General features: G+C 40.0%; 3 protein-coding genes across 6 annotated transcripts; 1 reads left to right on the plus strand and 2 right to left on the minus strand.

Moving 5' to 3' along the window:
* Window positions 1-1,334: 1,334 nt before the first annotated feature.
* LOC126582215 (uncharacterized) lies at window positions 1,335-8,602 on the plus strand. 4 transcript variants are annotated; one of them, XM_050246271.1, is made up of 19 exons: window positions 1,336-1,597; window positions 1,765-2,130; window positions 2,281-2,529; window positions 2,994-3,184; window positions 3,270-3,441; window positions 3,665-3,802; window positions 3,877-4,066; window positions 4,234-4,376; window positions 4,812-4,988; window positions 5,072-5,182; window positions 5,399-5,518; window positions 5,628-5,784; window positions 5,972-6,135; window positions 6,301-6,387; window positions 6,481-6,809; window positions 6,946-7,012; window positions 7,138-7,277; window positions 7,536-7,785; window positions 7,897-8,602. In XM_050246271.1, exons 2-19 carry the CDS (start codon window positions 1,834-1,836, stop codon window positions 8,227-8,229), a joined length of 3,315 nt encoding a protein of 1,104 aa, XP_050102228.1. In that variant the 5' UTR covers window positions 1,336-1,597; window positions 1,765-1,833; the 3' UTR covers window positions 8,230-8,602. The 4 variants fall into 4 exon arrangements, with proteins under 4 accessions (XP_050102226.1, XP_050102229.1, XP_050102228.1 ...); XM_050246270.1 differs by having other exon boundaries at window positions 1,337-1,597; window positions 7,512-7,785; XM_050246269.1 differs by having other exon boundaries at window positions 1,335-1,597; window positions 6,301-6,809; window positions 7,512-7,785.
* Window positions 8,603-9,266: 664 nt separating this feature from the next.
* LOC126582222 (putative E3 ubiquitin-protein ligase RING1a) lies at window positions 9,267-11,311 on the minus strand. The gene is made up of 6 exons (XM_050246280.1): window positions 10,901-11,311; window positions 10,718-10,803; window positions 10,444-10,598; window positions 10,280-10,329; window positions 10,047-10,121; window positions 9,267-9,941 (listed from the first exon to the last, which is right to left on the minus strand). The coding sequence occupies exons 1-6, from the start codon at window positions 11,173-11,175 to the stop codon at window positions 9,413-9,415; spliced, it is 1,170 nt and encodes a 389-aa protein (XP_050102237.1). The 5' UTR covers window positions 11,176-11,311; the 3' UTR covers window positions 9,267-9,412.
* A 393-nt stretch (window positions 11,312-11,704) lies between these two features.
* Window positions 11,705-14,031, minus strand: LOC126582217 (glycosyltransferase family 92 protein RCOM_0530710-like). Its single transcript, XM_050246274.1, has 2 exons — window positions 13,589-14,031; window positions 11,705-13,488 (listed from the first exon to the last, which is right to left on the minus strand). The coding sequence occupies exons 1-2, from the start codon at window positions 13,737-13,739 to the stop codon at window positions 11,855-11,857; spliced, it is 1,785 nt and encodes a 594-aa protein (XP_050102231.1). The 5' UTR covers window positions 13,740-14,031; the 3' UTR covers window positions 11,705-11,854.
* Window positions 14,032-17,278: the final 3,247 nt, after the last annotated feature.

A 17,278-nucleotide genomic window follows, 5' to 3' on the forward strand; every position in this document is an offset into this window, starting at 1 on the left:
GTGGGATAATGTTTTGTTGTTACTGTTGTTTTATATAGAGCCTCATGAAATGAAATGATGCCTCTATGATCTCTTTTATATATCTTCATTTCGATTTAGGGTTTTTGGAGCGCTATATATTTTTAGGATGGTTCTATTCACACAAATGAAAACACCCTTATTTTTCACTATTCTCAAATTTCGGTTGTCGTATCGAATATTTTGAAGATTAATGATTAAAAAGTTAAAAAGGGGTGTTAAATGGCAAAGAAAGAGACAAATGGGCACATGGCATTGGAAGGGGTGAAATTCCATTCCAAATAATTGGAGTCAGGAAGTCGTGCATTAACCTATGTTTTCTCCTTTCCCCATTATTTACCTTGATTTGCAGTACTTATTGGTGTTGGGAAAGCACCGAGAAAATGGGGTGGAATGATATTATCATTGAATCTGATTCTTTGGACTCTGTGTCATGTCTTCAGGATCTTAATTCGATGGGCAGTTGGGATGCTTTTCCTTTGCTAGCTAAGTGCACATGTATGGGGAAGGCTTTCCAAGATTGCCGCTGGTCTTGGGTTCCAAGATCGGCCAATAAGGCAGCGGACAGTTTGGCGTCGCGGCACTATAGGGAGGTATATGATTCTGTTTGGGTTAACCGACCCCCATCTTCCCTTGTTCATGTTTTGTGTAATGACGGTCTCCCTTGTCCCCATTAGACTTGTAGTTTTGGTGCAAGGAGTGACACTTTTAGCATTTGATGCGGTGTCAGATGCTTCCTCCTTGTACTTCGTTTTCTTGCTTGGTCGTAGCTGGCCTGTTTGCTTTATTGTAAGCTTTCTTGTTCTCTTTGGCATCTCTGCCCGGGTAATGCATTATCTCGTTCACCAAAAAAAAAAAAAAAGCACCGAGAAAATATATATTTTAGTGTATTTTTACTTACATTATGATATAAGTCGAAAAAAAAAAAACATGTTTATAAGTTATGGAAAGATTCCGTGATTATGGTCATTCGTCGTACATCGGGCAGTCAATTTTCGTTAGATATTATTTATATTTAATTTTAAATTTCAAATGATTTCTAATTACACAATTTACGATGAATGAACATGATCACGGAATCATCTGGATCCTTAAAAGAAAGATCCGAAGAAGATATTTTTCCATAAGTTATACAACATGTTAATGTGAATTGATCTCGTTGTAGGAAAGTCTCGCTTTAATCAATGCAAAGTCATATGATACATGTTTAGCTATTTTTTTTTTTCAAATTAAAGTCCCACTCAGACAAATTTTGTTGTGATTTTTTATTTATATTGTTAACTTTTTAGATTAATCTCCATAACTTGGGACCTTTACCCATTAACTTTTCCTGGCAAGAAATCCGACCTTTCCACCCGATCCGACCCGGAAAAGCAGTTGCTCTCTCTCCTTCCCTGTTGCTTTCTATTTTGGCCAGGCGGTGTTCGAGATTGCGAGTGTTGTCCTCTCTCTCTCTCTCTCTCTCTCTCTCTCTCTCGCTCGAAAATCTGAATTCCGAGCTCCACCAGCTCAAATCTCCGATCCGGTGACCCCTCGCCGTCGCTCTTCAGCTCCTCCTCCCAGATCTATCGCCTCACTCGTAAGCACTTTCCAATCCACCTTCTTCTTTCCCTCTCTTTTTTTTTTAACTAAATTTCTGTAACGGATCTCTCTCTCTCTATCTTTTTGAAAATTGTTATGGAAATTTCAGTTCAATTTAATGCTCTCGTCCTCTCATTTAGTTTCCTAATTAATTTTTTTTACAAGGAATTTAATCATTAAATTGTGGGTGAATGCGGGGATTAATTAATCGAGCCGCAATTTCCCGCTTTCACAATGCAACTGCAAGGATTTAAAGCCCAATCCAGAGTAGCACTGCTCGTCGCCTTCCTCTTGTGTGTTTGTTTCGCGGGTTTATATGATTTGTTGAAGCCCGTCTCCAATGGCTGCATCATGACGTACATGTATCCCACTTATGTTCCCATCCCTACCACGACTCCCGTTTCGCCTGCGAAATACAGCTTGTATTTGTACCACGAAGGATGGAAGAAGATCGATTTCGAGGAGCATCTGAAGAAGCTGAGCGGCGTTCCCGTGCTTTTTATTCCGGGAAATGGCGGCAGCTACAAGCAGGTGAGGAAATGGGAGCTGGGTTTTTGTTGGGTTTTCGTTGAAATGCTCGCCTTTCGTGTTTTTTATTGGCAATTATTTTTGGAAAGTTTGTGTCTTTATGACAATGGAATGTTGGCTTTTGTGTTTGTTCTGAATTTTCAGTTTTTGTAGGTTCGATCGCTTGCAGCAGAATCTGATAGGGGATATCAAGCGGGGCCCCTAGAGCGTACATATTATCAGGAAGCTTACTTAACTCCTGAAGAGGGAGGGGAGGAGATTGATGTGACTTCCTTTAAGTTGCCCAACCGGTATGATTCCAGGTTGGACTGGTTCACGGTGGATCTCGAAGGGGAACATTCTGCTATGGATAGTGCTATTCTTGAAGAACATGCTGAATATGTTGTCAACTCCATTCACAGGGTCTGTCTCGAACTCTCATTATTTTCTTCCAATTGCATACGAAGATGAAACTTTTTTGTGCATGGTAAACATGTCTTTGAGATCATATTACATTTTCTTAATATTGCATTACGAGGAAGTGTTATGAAGGAGTAAATGACACAAATATTACATGCACTTCTCTACGTTCAACAGAATGTGTTCCGTAATATAACTACTTATATTGGAATTTCACATTTCAAATAGTCCGAATGCTAGCCTTCATCCTTGACATGATCCAGTCCCATCCAAATTATGCGGGGTCACAGAAACTGTAAACAATAATTTAATGCTCTGGTAAAAAAAGACGTTACAACACATAACCAAACCATCTTGTCAATTCTTCTCCCCTGTTGACAGTCTTTTCTTGGTCATGTTGTAGTTTATCAGTTTTCTCACGTTCTTTTAGTTTATAAGAGATGTTTAACATACAATCTTGTGTGCAGATTTTGGATCAATACAAAGAATCTTATAAGGCTAGACAAAGAGAAGGTGCTGCAACCTCTGGGAGTTCTCCAAAAAGTGTGATATTGGTTGGTCACTCTATGGGTGGTTTTGTTGCTAGAGCTGCAGTTATCCATCACCGTTTGAGGAAATCAGCAGTTGAAACAATTCTTACTCTCTCCAGCCCCCACCAGTGAGTTTTTAGCTCCTATGATAACTCTCATTGTCAAAGTGAATGCATGAATTAGTGTTTGATGAAATGTACCTATTTCATTCAGATACCCTCCTGTGGCATTGCAGCCTTCCTTGGGTCACTACTTTGAACGTGTTAATGATGAATGGAGAAAGGGATATGAGGTCCAAACAACTAGAGCAGGACATCACGTGTCTGGTCCTGTTCTCTCCCATGTTGTTGTTATATCAATTTCTGGTGGTTATAATGATTATCAGGTAAATACATAGTTTTTGTATTTTCCTGTGTTATATAATCTTTGGGGAGACGGGGTGTTATAATTTTGTGTCACTATGGGGGTTCTCAGTAGTTTTTGCTCAAACTTCATTTGTACGTACACATCCGTGTATACTATATAAGTATTTTGTGTTTGTGGTACTATAAGTTCTTGCTATGTGCGTTGACTCTGTGGCTGCTGTTACTCTTGTTTTTTGTCTTTAGGTAAGATCCAAGTCGGAATCCCTTGATGGCATTGTGCCTCCCACTCATGGCTTTGTGATCAGCAGTACAGGCATGAGAAATGTGTGGTTGTCAATGGAACATCAAGCTATTTTATGGTGTAATCAATTAGTTATCCAAGTAAGTGACTAATTGAACCCAGATTTAATTATCATAAAAACAGTTCTTAAGTCTTAACACATGCTCTTATCTAGGTAGCGCACACCCTCCTTAGTTTGGTAGACTCCGGGACAGGCCAGCCATTTTCTGACACTCGAATAAGAACAGCGATATTCTCCAAAATGCTTCGTAGTGGGATACCCCAGAGTTTCGATTGGAGGATGCAATCACACTTATCTCAGCAGTCAATACACATTCCTACTAGAGACGTAAAAGATAAAACTGGTACTGTATTGTCACATTGTTTGTTTGGATAAATCCATTGTTTTCCTCTTTATAGTATGCTAAAGTTTTGAATCTGTTTTTATAGCTATTTTAGCAATGTTGACACATAAAGAGAGAAAGTAGTCATGATGTTATATCATTGAATTACATGTGTAATATGATTGCAGAATCGCTGTACACTTCCGCTGCATGTCCTAGCAATGTTCATTGGAGTGATGATGGCCTTGAGAGGGACCTATACATTCAGACAACCACCGTCACTGTTTTAGCTATGGATGGTCGAAGACGGTGGTTAGACATACAAAAATTGGTTAGCATCAGCAAATTTTCCATCTACTCAATACTGAAATCATTATGAACTTAATTTCAAGCTTATTGCTGAGTTAGATACTTTGTCCTGATTGTTCTTAATCTCCTTTTTTCTCCGCCCCCTCATATACTTTTTCATCAACCTTTCCAAGCTAGGTTCTTTAATTGTTTTCATTTAAAAAACATGATCTGGAAATTAGTTTGTTGTATCTTGTGCATGTACAATTTCATTGACATAGAAATGATGTGTACAACAATTTAATTTATACTGTGTTTGCATGAATATGACTGGGGAAAAATACTTTTGATACTGGACCGTGATATATTCTTTTTCCTTTCCACTTGTTCTTGTCACGATGATAGAATTTGTTAATTTTCTTTTATTTTTTGAATTTCCAATATCTGATAGTGCTCGGACTTTAATCAATACGTGCAGGGGTCAAATGGAAGAAGCCACTTCATGTTCGTGACAAACCTTGCTCCGTGTTCTGGGGTTAGACTTCATCTGTGGCCAGAAAAAAGAAACTCAACTTCAGAATTGCCTATTTGTATAAGAATTCTCGATGTGACATCAAGGATGGTGCGCATTCCATCAGGACCAGCACCAACACAGGTACTGAGTTTTGCATTCATGACCATGTTTTAATGGGATAATTGTTGCATTCTCTTATTTGTGGATATGCTCTGTCTTATTAGATTGAACCTGGAAGCCAGACAGAGCAAGCTTCTCCTTCTGCTATATTTCGCTTGGGACCTGAGGACATGCGTGGTTTCAGATTCCTGACCATCTCAGTTGCACCTCGTCCGGTATTGTTTCCCCTCATTGTTGATGGTTGGTTTGCTCCTTATGTCATTGTAGTAGGCTTTGCTTAGGTGAACTGGCTGTCATCTCCCTTTGTCTTTCTCTTCTGTCCTTTTCATGGTTTTTTAAATGAAAAAATATTTGAATTTGAACTGGTTAGTTTGGCTTATGTTGAATAATACTTCCCCTCTCTAGTAAAATGTTGACAATCGATTGATCAGACTATTTCAGGCAGACCTCCACCAGCAGTTTCCATGGCTGTCGGGCAGTTTTTTAATCCAGAAGAAGGGGAACGAGAGTTCTCCCCTTGGTCTATGCCGCTACCTAGTTATTCTTATAAGGTTAATATCTCTAGATGCTACCTTATTATGGAATATTTAAAATTGTTGAAACTTAAAACTCAATTCGAATGGTTTAATTTTAACTGTTCATGACTTGGGTTCGATGCAGGAAATGTCTTTGAAGGAGGATCATCCTCTTGCTCTGAATCTATCATTTACCACGAGCTTGGGCCTTCTGCCTGTCATGTTCTCTTTGAAGGCTGCAGGCTGTGGGATAATGAATTCTGGACTTCCAGACGAACAGGCTGGAGATGAAGATAATAGCAGTAAGGATTTATATAAATAGTAGTTTTTCATTTTATGTTTTTTGGTTCTATTTGTTATCATGGATAAATGTAAAATATTATTAATGAAAAAAATGGTTGTAATCTGTTGATATTCTTGCACAATATTGAACCTAGCATTATTTTCTCCTATCTTTTTGGCTAAGCTAGTTCTTTCTTGGTACAACAGAGCTCTGTAAGCTTCGCTGTTTCCCTCCTATAGCATTTGCTTGGGATCACACGTCAGGTCTCCACATATTCCCAAATATGTACAGTGAGAAAATTGTTGTTGATTCTTCACCAGCACTATGGAGTTCACCTCAAAGTTCCGAGAAAACCTCTGTTATGTTGCTGGTAAGGTCACCTAAATTTTCATTATTATTGTAATATAATATGGCACAAAATATTTATAATTTACAGATTCTATTCAGGCCAAAAATGGGGGGATTCTAATGATTTATTCCAATCGTTTGTTAAAATCGAAGGTGTTTATGTTTGTCTACCTCTGCTTCTGTTCAGGTAGATCCACATTGTTCATATAGAAGTTCCATGACTGTTCCTGTAACTGCAGCTGCCAGTAGGTTCTTGCTTTTATATAATTCACAGGTAATGATTTTCAACTTTCTCTCTCATTGTTTAATACTTCTTAATAAAGAAAGAGGCATGCTTCTTATTTCGTTTTTTGATGCTCTCTTGCAGATTGCTGGTTTCTCCCTTGTTGTTATCTTTTTTGCACTAATGCAGCAAATACGTACGTGGGATCTTGACCAACACATACCTTCGATTCTTACGGCTGTGGAATTTAATCTGAGAATCCCATTGCCATTTCTCTACCTTGCCATTGCCCCGATCTTGCTTTCTTTTTCCCTCTCCTTTTTGATTTCTCAACCATTTCCTTCATTTTCTAGCTTCACCATCGTCTCGGTGACTTGTTATTTACTTGCTAATGGCTTCGTAATAATTCTGATTTTGATATCCCAACTCATCTTCTATGCGGCCGCTGTTGTACATGTTTTCATCAAGACAAGGTCAGTAGGCTCTTTTGACCACTCTTTATTTACTTTCCATGACTTGAAAATCAACTAGCTTGAGTATTCTCAGCCAGTGTATATATGCATGTTCACTGTTTTTTGTGCTGAATGACAAGAATTAGTCTGTTGCCAGGTTTCAGTTGGGGGAAAAAAGTGTTCACCGGTTTATTAATCTTTCTTCGGGTTTCTTTTCATTGAAGGTATATCTTATCCTGTGGTATAAATGTAATCATTACTAGCTCAGGTATCTTTATTTCCTTCGTTTACTATGGGAAAAGATTGGCAAATTGGCTCATTCACTTTCACATGGGTTTTTCATGGACAGCTGGTAAGGGTTTTAAGAGCCAATCCGGTATTCGTTACAGCACTTGTTGCAATTACTGTGGCGTGCTTGGTTCATGCAGCGTTCGGTCTATTTATAATCTTGTTCTTCGATGCTTTGAGCTGTCACAGTGCACTTTGCAGGTATGTCCTCACTTTGTTTCAGATGGATTTTTGTAGGAATTGTGCACAAAAGCCATGCACTTGCTGTCCAATTGCATGTGAATTTAATGTGGCTTTTAGTTTTTTTAATATTTATTAGTCCTCGGTGCTGACTTGCTTGTTGATAAATAATATGTAAAGCCTCTTGTGCCATATTACCTTCAGCGTAGGTGTGATAAAAAAGATCCTAAGAGTTGCTTTATGTCTGTGTAACAGTTTTTTGACAGCTTCATTTCGCAGTCATGCACGAAGACATGAATTATTTGACTGTAAAAAAGAAGACAATGGCCTGTCCTGCCAACTTCCATCCAAAAGTGATGGTATATCAAACCAGAATATTCATTCTGAAGATTGCTGCTCCAACAGTCCAAACTCTTCGAAAAGTTTTGGTGAAACACAGTTAGAGTTATTCCATCATCGGCATGGGCTGTTTATTTTGCATCTTGCTGCAGCGCTCATGTTTGTCCCGTCACTTGTTGCCTGGTTCCAGGTACAGTAATCTAGATCGATATGTTTAAATTTCAAACCTTCTATGCCTTTTTTTGTTCTTCGTGTAAGCGAGCTGGCTTTTTACAAAAAGGACATTTTTCTCCGGTTGCAGAGAATAGGGATGGGTCATAGCTTCCCATGGCTCTTGGATTCATTTCTTTGCACAGGTGTGATCCTTCATGGAATCTTCACCTCAAAGCCCGAGTCCAGTTCCTTCTTGATATCTTTCCCTGGCTTCCGAAACTGTGAAGTGAGGCTGAATTTTCTGTACCTGCTAGCTGGATACTATTCCTATATCTCTTCCCTGGCCTTGGCTCCGTACAGAGCATTTTATGGTATGGCTGCTATAGGCTTTACTTGCTGTGCTTTGACGATCTTACAAAGACGGAACATAGAAAAGGGAGAGCCCCATTTTGTTAGCCGAAAGCACTCCCACAGGCACTAACTTCACCAGAAACACGCATTCACTGAGCGGCCAAATCTTCGGTAAGGGTTCCTTGTACAAATACAGGTTATGAGTACATTGTCTCGAGAGTGGGATGCGTTGTGCGCATGACTCCAGTATCTACAGTTTTGAAATCAGAATCGTCACACGGAAGCAAGCGACCCTGTCCACTGGTGTAACACGTACTATGAAGCGAAAATTTTGCAGCGTGACAACTATGAGTTTGCCGCCTTTTTTTCCGGTTAGGGTGGTTTTTCTTTTTCTGTTTCCGTCGGGGTAGTTTGCCTGACTGTTTTATTGGCTCGACCTGTGTGTATCGTGTTACTGATTGAAAACAAAGATTGGGAAATGAACATTCAAATTTGTTGTTGTATTTGATTAATTTAGTTCGCGACTTACGTTGGAATGTATGTGCAGTCTCAATATTTGGGGGAGGAAGGGAGATGATCAAAATTAAGCACCAACCAAACAGACCAGTGAACTTTTTGTTTTCTGAATTTAAATGTTTCGGAATTGGTTTTTATGTTCGGCCCCAATGTGCCGAAATCGAACACAAAAGTTGAGTGGTATAGGGCCGAAGGGTTTTCCTTTCATGCACCGGAGAGAAAAACTGTCTACTGGACTGGTACAAGAGTTTCATTTGGAATGGTTTGTGCTGTACCCTTTCAATGAACACTCGCGCACATAGAAGAAACATCAGACACAGAATGTAAAACATATCCGTCTTTTTGCTAAACAAAATGTATTGAACTCATAATTCATTAGATACTTTTTATGAATGTCAACTACGTATCGTAAGTAAATTGCTCCTGGTTGTTCAATCATTTGATAACCATAATCATTTTTTGATAAATGGTCACTATGAGTCAGACTCAATAGAATTTGATCAATCCTTTTTTCTGTCATTAATGTGGAGAACTGAACCAAGAATTCTCTTTCTTTATCATCAATTGAATCACTGTTCGAGACTCACGACACAGGAATAACCAAGAACGGTGGTTAATTTGTAAGACTTGTTAAACACAATGCAACGGATGTTGAGAGCAGCAAGTGTTTCATTCAAGCAACAGCAACCGAAGTTAGTTTACAGAGCAAGGGAAGCTAAACGACTACAATTACTAGACTACCAGTCAGTAGCGTCACCGGAAATGGAAATTTTGAAACCGAAAGAGAAGCTAAACGACTACATATGTCGGGTAAAACGATGGTTAGTAGCTCTGGATGCCATGGCTCTCATGTTTGCTCTCGCCGAAGAAATCCAAGAACTACTATATTCATCAGGGGTTCCCCTAAAAGCGTCCATAAATTCCTCCCTCTGCAATCTTAGAGACAATGCAGCATCCTCGTCTTGGCTTGGGATCCTTCTACTACTACTCCTCGCATTCATCTCTCTGCTTGATGCCCTTATAAACCGCATACTTCTATCAGCGCCTTGTTCTGGGTTCCGATGCTCAGCTTCGTCCTCTTCATCTTGGGTTAATATTACCCGTCTTCTCCTCATGGTCATTTCTCTGCTGCTGCTGATGCTTGATACCCCCGATGCCCTTCTACTTTGAACATTCCTTGTGTTGTACACAGCCTTTCCGGGGCTTTGACGAGCAGTTTCTCTACCATTTGAGGCTCCAACAGCTTTCCTTGCTTCAACTTCTTGTGGAAACAGAAGCTGTATCGTGTTCCAAAGAACCGTGTTGACGGTGCAGGATCTACTATTGCTGCAAATGTCAAGCAAGATAGAGATAAATCCAAAAAGCACATCGCAGCATTGATCATCAGCCGATTAATTAACCAATTAGCATGGAACTATGTCAGAAGCACACCTGATTAGCTGCCTGCACTTGGGGCACCTCTTCCCACATTTATCAGCGGCGGACCGCAAGCATTTCTTACAGAAACTACAATCAAACAGTCGTACAAATCAGGATAAATTGATCGGCTATTCGAAGTCAAGTGGCATGTGATTCAATCGTCCAAGCCCTCATTTGGATCATCGAATGGCAATAAGATCGATAAACACAAATTTTAAGCTATGCTTTGTTGGTTTCGAAATTACCTGTGGCCACAAGGAGTAGTACTTGGTTCAAAGCAAATCTCCAAGCAGATCTGCCAAGAACATCAGACCCACTACGTTAGAAAACAAAATTCATTGAAACCCGTTTGATCGAGTACGTCAAAGTTCTAACTGCTAACTATGCAGGCAGGTTAGAAGGTTCTTACAGCGCAAGAAAGTTCTTCCCTGAGCTTATCCGAGCAAGGAAGTTCCGAACTTGGCGGGCAAGAACCACCAGAGCTCTCAGCCATTTTATGTTCTCCCGTTTCCTTCTCTTTATTCGCAACAACTTTCACTTCCACCTTCTTCTCTTTCCCACTCTCTGCACGCCAAAAATATTACCCACAAGATTTTATTTAAAAATTTCACAAAATTTCAGGAAAAAGGTGCAGGATTTCCATAACCCAAGTACCCAAAAGATCAAATGGAGAAAATCAGTACCATCTTTCGCAGTTTCTTCTGCATCATCAAGATCAAGAACAGCTACAGGGATTGAAATCGGGCTCCTTCTCTGAGCTCTGCGCTTTCTAAAACACGAATCACATTCAAAACTAAATCTTATAGAAAAAAAACTAATGACCCAAGATTAAATCTTGGAATTGGATACCTATAATTATTTCATACCTTCTTGATGAATTGGTGGTTGGGGTGTGGGAGCCCAAGACGGAGCGTTTCTTGTGTTTAAAATCTCTCTCCGGCGTATCATCGACCACCATGCTTGCAATTAGAAGGCTCTCTTCGTCCCAACCGGCCATGGCGGCCACGGACTTGAATCTGGGGCTGAATATAATAGCATTGCCGCTGGTGCCATTGGTTTCGACTTCAACCGGGCCTGATTTTCTTTGCTGGTTTTTCGGGTTTATCGGACTCTGTTTTGGCTCTTCTTCTTTCCTCGCCATTTTTGTTGTGTCTTTGGATGGACCGAAGGGAAGGGGAACAATCAAAATCCAGGAGAGAAAGAGGCTAACGAACAAAAGAGCGCAAAAGGAAAGTGGCGTGTCGAGGGATTTTGGTCTTTTGCTAACGGTCAAATATTTGAATCGCATGTTTGTTTTTTAAATTTCCAACGGCTATAGATCCGGCTTTGAAAATTATGTAAGAATTAATTTACGTGTTGTAATATGAGCAGACGATATAGTTGATATGTTATGAGTTTGGGGTATTTTATTATATCTATATCAACATGTTACGATATAAGTTAATTAGTAATATCACGTGACAGTGTGACAGTTACACTTAGCTAATGAGTTAAAATTCTTCAAATAAGGTTTAAATGATGTGAAACGTGAAGAAAATATTTAAAACATGTCTTAAAAGGGAGATTTTAAGCAAAGAATTTAAATTTTACGATCAAATTTTCAAAAATGAAATCAAATTTACAAGAATAAATTGACTAATGAAATTCAATACATAATGAGAAGTTGGGACTAAGAAACTTGAAATTGTATGTGTATGATCATTTAGAATATACCATATTGCACAATATCCTCATCTCTAAATCGTACAATTAATCCTCTCTACGCAGTAATGCACAAACTAATTAATCCACCTACTTAATTACCATTTCTCTACAAAAACTCAAAACAAAACTATCTGCTTTTTCCTTGCTCTTCTCCTTCTCATCATACTCTTTAACTTTCGTTGTTCCTGTTGTTCTTGTTGTCGGTGTTGTTGAAATTGTACCTCCACTTGAACTTCATCATCCTCCTCTTGCCACGGCAAAAGACGGGTGCGCGGATCGACAAAATCCTGCAGCACTCGATCTCTAAGCCCTGTGTCCTTAACCTCGCAGAATCTATGTGACCAATCCGGTGGCTCCACGGCTCTCGTCCCCAATCCCGGGGCCCGGTCCTTGGACCCCACATTCTGTTCCTCCTGCCAATCAGCCACGTAAGTCGCCACCCTCCTATAAAACTTCTCCTTGAACACTTCCCACACTTGGTACTTGTAGTGATTGATAACCATCACCCCCATATCAACATTCACGGCCTCAAACCCGTCTCTAAGATGAAAATGATGCACCACGTTAATCATCGTCGAGTTTAGGGCCTCCGGCCTCACTATACTCTTGTGCCTCTCAGGGCCGCCCATCCGACATGTGTAACCCACCGTTACACCTTGTGTCGGGAGTTGTTTGAGGCCGGAAGGCCCAAAACTGTAGCACGAAGCTCGGATCTCTCCAATGTAACCGTAATTGGACTGATTGCGAAGCACGTCGTGGATCAAGAGCCCCGAAGGCATGTGGAAGAACTCGTCCACGTCTATGAATCCGACCCATTGGCATGCCTCTCGTGCCCGTAGGGCGCAATGGGCGAACCCGGCTTCCTGGGTCTTGATCCAAGGCCATACGTGTCTCGTGACATTGTAATTTGCTTGTCGTAGCCACTCAATTACGATATCAGAGTCGTCGTCGCTGTTGTTGTCGTACAAAAACCACCGTTGAACCCCCATTCGGGCGTGGTACATGACCCATTCCTTCAAAAACCGACCCTGATTTCGAACCATGGAGCACAAACACATCTCGTGCAGCTTCCGCCGGGGCGGGTTGGCAAGTACGGGTCGGAGTCCGGGGCGGGCAATGGAGGGTAGTATTCCTCCACCACCTTTCACTCGAACGGAGACCTTGACTGAATTATTGACGCCACGTGGAAAATTCAACACGCTTATGGGGGTTCTGCACCGCACGATCTCCTGAGCGATCGAAACGACGTCGGCTCTCAGTAAATATCTGGTGGTTCTGAAATCCCAGCCGTAGACGCACTCGAATTTGGTGGCGTTGGAAACTCTTTCCCGCCGTAGATTGAGGCCCTTCACGAACACGATCGTGGTGTCGTCGCGGTCGACGAGGGCGTCGTAGGCGAGCCAGTCCCAGCTGTACGAGGGAACCGCCGGGACCTCGTCGTCTGGTCTCAACGCAACAGAAACTGTTAAACCACGTGGCTGGAGCGGGCACCGCACGACCTGATTGTGGCGATCGTCGCCGTCGATGTCAACCGGGGGCTGAGTGAACCGGGGCTGGGAGGAGGACGACGAGGAGGACTCGTTGGCTGAGAAGTAGACGCAGTGGAGGTCGTCTTTGGTAAATAAGCCGGCGGCGGGAGGGTAGTTTAGGAAAACGAGTGCCTGATCGGGAAACATAACGACTTCTCGAACGGAAACGGTTTTGTTCGGTGGAGCTGGCCATGTTAGCAGCAGTACTGGTTGAAACGTTTCTGCACGTCCGTACACATGAATTAACCGATCAAAATTTCAGTTAAATGAAAAATAATTGAATTAATAATAATATAAAAACAAAAAAAATTAATTACGTACTGCCGAAGAGGAAGCGGAAAGTGGAGAAGGTGAAGCCGGAGAAGAGGGCGCAGTTGATGACGACAAAGAGGGTGCACCAGAACAAGGTGTTCCAGGAAACGACGTCGCGCGGGGGTCTCTTCTTACGGCCAAAACCCTTGGGTCCCTTCATAACTTGGGCCCGCCGCCGCGGCTATGGAAGCCTCTGGGGGAGGAGAGAAGCAACCCAGGAGGAGGAAGGTGCTTTTCGGGTGGTACTTGTACTGTGTCTTTTCATTCATAAGATACGTACTTAATTACTGGATTTTTCTTCTTGGATTAATCTTAATTAATCACTTTTGTTTTGTTTTGTTTCTGTACTCAGAATCTCAGATAGAGAGAGAAAGAGAGAGAGAGAGAAGGTCGGAAAAGAAGAGGAGAAGAGAGAGAGAGAGAGTGGGAAACGGGGGGTGGTACGACTTTGACGGGAGAGAGAAAGACTTAACGACCGTTCAGAGTTGGTTTATTTGTGCGGCCGTTAACATGTCACTTTGGTTGCTCTCGTTTTTGCATGGTGCGTATGCGAATTAAATGAGAAAAACAAAATCATTATCTTTGAACAGTTATTGTCAGAACAAAATCTACTAAATAATTCTTCACAAAACAAGAACATTATCATTACGTCCAGGATTTTTTTAAAGAAAACTAATGGAAATTGTTTGAAAATTTTGAATTTTAACTTTAAAGATAAAATAAAGGGTAAAGTGAATAGTACCAAGATTGACTTTTTAGTGCAAAAATGTAATTTTTTGTTAAAATAAACAGTACCGAGAACTCTTCGTTCAAGTTCTATTTTAATACAATTGTCACACAATTAAGTGAATTTACTAATTTGCGTAAACTAATGCATTCGCATATCATAATAAGAGTGAACAACGTAATTGAAAATTACACAAATTTTGTTATTTTAATGTACGAATGGTAATTTGGAAATCATTATCTTACTTTTGTCTCTTGAGTGAATCTTAGATTGAGCTGCCGTATAATGCAACTTGCTCACAAAGATAAGACCCAGATAGGGTCGGATGTGATTGAAAGGTTCAGGTTTTTGCGAGGTTGGCTAGATCACCTACAACAACAACACAACAACAATCAAGATTTATCTCACTAAGAGGGTTGTTTATATAAATTATAAAACGTTATTGCGCTCAATTTTGAGTCAAATCTTCCGCTAACTTCCAGTATTCTATATTTTTTCTTATATTCTTTACATGAAGCTTGACCACCTTCTGAGGGCTAATTAAACTTTGTTATCATTATGGTCTAAAAGCCACTAAGGGTGGCACAGATTATCTAATTATATGTTTATCGACTATTTCTACCAAAGGGCAAAAAAGAAAAAGAAAAAGTGAAGGTATATATTCTGTCCACGTAGCCACGTGTCCATGTCGTTTTCAATAGGTGTTAACTTTGTCAAAAAAGGTGGCACATACTTAAGGGACAAATAATTATTATTTGCCTTGATTATCATTACCTTACCCTTTGCCAAACACTTTAGCAAAACGGATACGACATTGCGTTTTTGCTTTTTTTTTTTGGGTCGTGATACGACACTGTATATGCATGCAGTTTGGGAAGGCCAACTTGACCCAATCTTGCCAGTTCGGCCTAACCCAAGTTGATATAATGGCCTAACCCAAGTTGATATAATCTTAGAGGGCCTAGACCAACTGGAACCCCACTATTTTGAAGACTGATGATCAAACTAAGAAGCCCCACCCAAGTGATGTTCGAATTGAGTTGGGTTGCAGTTTGAGCTTTATTGGCAACGATTACAAACGATATTATTATTGAAGTTACATTAAGGTCCTGTTTAGTGAGGTGAATGAGATAGGTTGTGATCAATTAAAATGAATTTAAGTCTAGTCTCATATTTGTTGTGTCAAAATGTCAAATGTACAAGACTGGACATGATGAGTTATGAATCCAAAATAGAGTGAGTTATTTAACCTATCCTTATACATGAGTTACAAGTCCCTGCCAATTCAATCTTATTCAGCCCACCGAACTGAAGAACTGGGACGCAATAATTTGAAGAGGAAAAGTCAATCCCCTCGAGCATTCCACCACTTTCGATCTTGATTGGCATTGAATACTACTACATTCTTATATAGTGAAATGCAAGGACAAGGACGTTAGTTGGTCATGGTCATTAAGCATCGATAAACAAGGATCTAAATAGACTGATACTTACTATTCACGCTTGCGAAACTCACAAAACATGAGCATTTACAATCAACTTATATATGTGTAGACTACTGATGCTAGCATTCCTCTTGTAAAAGATTCAGTATTTAACTATGACGAAAATGGCGAGACTTGAAGGTAACTAGTGACAAGGACGTTAGTTGTACCTAAACAAGATGCTAAATTCTCAAGAAACAATTGATCTTTTAACTCATCATCATATATTTACGTAGTTGTCTTTGAGATTTTTTGTCTGCAGGTGTGCATTTCTTCCGTAGAAACAAAACAAGCATCGCCTTAGAGCTTGGTTGTATTTGTATATACCCCGACAAACATTCGTCATTCTTATCCTTTCTTCTTCTTACGATTCAAAGATACCTTTTTAGTCTTTCTCAACATTAATTCCATCACCCTAATTGGACACATTGGTCTTTTTCTTAATCACTTTGTTTACTTGCTAATTAAGATTAAAACTTGTTTTCATCTTTTTGTCAGCACCAAAAGCAAAAGCATCAATGAGCCAACTTTAACTACTTGTGTTAGTGACCACTTAACGTAAGGCACAACTTATATTATTTTCTTGCAGCTAGGGTTGCTACTTGATGATGCCTTCCAACTGGACGTCAGTTTTGTCACCAGCTACTAGATCTTTGTTCTTGACTTCTTTCGCCTACAACGATGTCATGGACTCCGATTTGTCCATCCAAACCTCTACTTCATATTAGAAAAACTAAGAAGATATATATGGAAATATAGGGTTGTATAGAGATTCTCAATTCTCAGTAGTTGTCATATGACGAGAGAAAGAAAAAAACATGAACATATGCAACGCAGTGATACGATAAATTTTCTGAAGGCAATTCTATAATGTTGGTAAAAGGTTGTATAAAGATTCTCAAGACATGGATACAACTCTTGTCAAAAGGCTGTGTGGCATTTGGGGAAGTTCAAAGTTGCATGCACCTCTAGGGCCTTGGCATGGAAACATTATAAACATGTCGACGTGCAGGTGTGTACCTGCAGCATTCAAATAAAGCAAATCTAGGGCTTTTTCCCCTTCTTTTTTCTTTGTTCTTTTTATTTTGTTTTTTCAAGTTTTGGTAACTAACCCTATTATTATTTGTCAACAGTTGATGCTATTCACACACATTTTTTTTTTAACTTTCACACACTTTTTGAAGAAAGTGAAGGTTCCAACATAAAATTAGTTGGCAACATAGAAAGTAGCTCAATTACTTATAAGAACACGCAAGGTACATTGTGGAATTAATATTCTCAACACATACCTCACGTGTGGCAAGTTTTTAAGTCTAACACGTGGACAACACAAATCGGGTGACGTGAAACACGTGTGACTGTTTGGCTTCACACAATTAACGTGCTCTGATACCATGAAGGTTCAACCATAAAATCAATTAACATATAAAGAATAACCCAATTACTTATAAACACAAGATCCTCTCTTCTCCAATGTCAGATCAACAC

The sequence above is a fragment of the Malus sylvestris genome, chromosome 9 (assembly GCF_916048215.2).
Source record: "Malus sylvestris chromosome 9, drMalSylv7.2, whole genome shotgun sequence".
NCBI lineage: Eukaryota > Viridiplantae > Streptophyta > Magnoliopsida > Rosales > Rosaceae > Malus > Malus sylvestris.

Bases quoted from the DNA above. Each gene is read 5' to 3' on its own strand.
- LOC126582222 (XM_050246280.1), bottom strand. From the start codon at position 11,175: ATGGCGAGGAAAGAAGAAGAGCCAAAACAGAGTCCGATAAACCCGAAA. The intron at 10,599-10,717 runs GTACTGATTTTC...TTTGGCGTGCAG, and splicing joins AGAAGAAACTGCGAAAGATG to AGAGTGGGAAAGAGAAGAAG. The intron at 10,122-10,279 runs GTAATTTCGAAA...GTTTGATTGTAG, and splicing joins ACTACTCCTTGTGGCCACAG to TTTCTGTAAGAAATGCTTGC.
- LOC126582215 (XM_050246269.1), top strand. From the start codon at position 1,834: ATGCAACTGCAAGGATTTAAAGCCCAATCCAGAGTAGCACTGCTCGTC. The intron at 3,442-3,664 runs GTAAATACATAG...TTTTGTCTTTAG, and splicing joins GTGGTTATAATGATTATCAG to GTAAGATCCAAGTCGGAATC. The intron at 5,785-5,971 runs GTAAGGATTTAT...TTGGTACAACAG, and splicing joins TGGAGATGAAGATAATAGCA to AGCTCTGTAAGCTTCGCTGT.
- LOC126582217 (XM_050246274.1), bottom strand. From the start codon at position 13,739: ATGAAGGGACCCAAGGGTTTTGGCCGTAAGAAGAGACCCCCGCGCGAC. The intron at 13,489-13,588 runs GTACGTAATTAA...ACGGACGTGCAG, and splicing joins TTTCCGCTTCCTCTTCGGCA to AAACGTTTCAACCAGTACTG.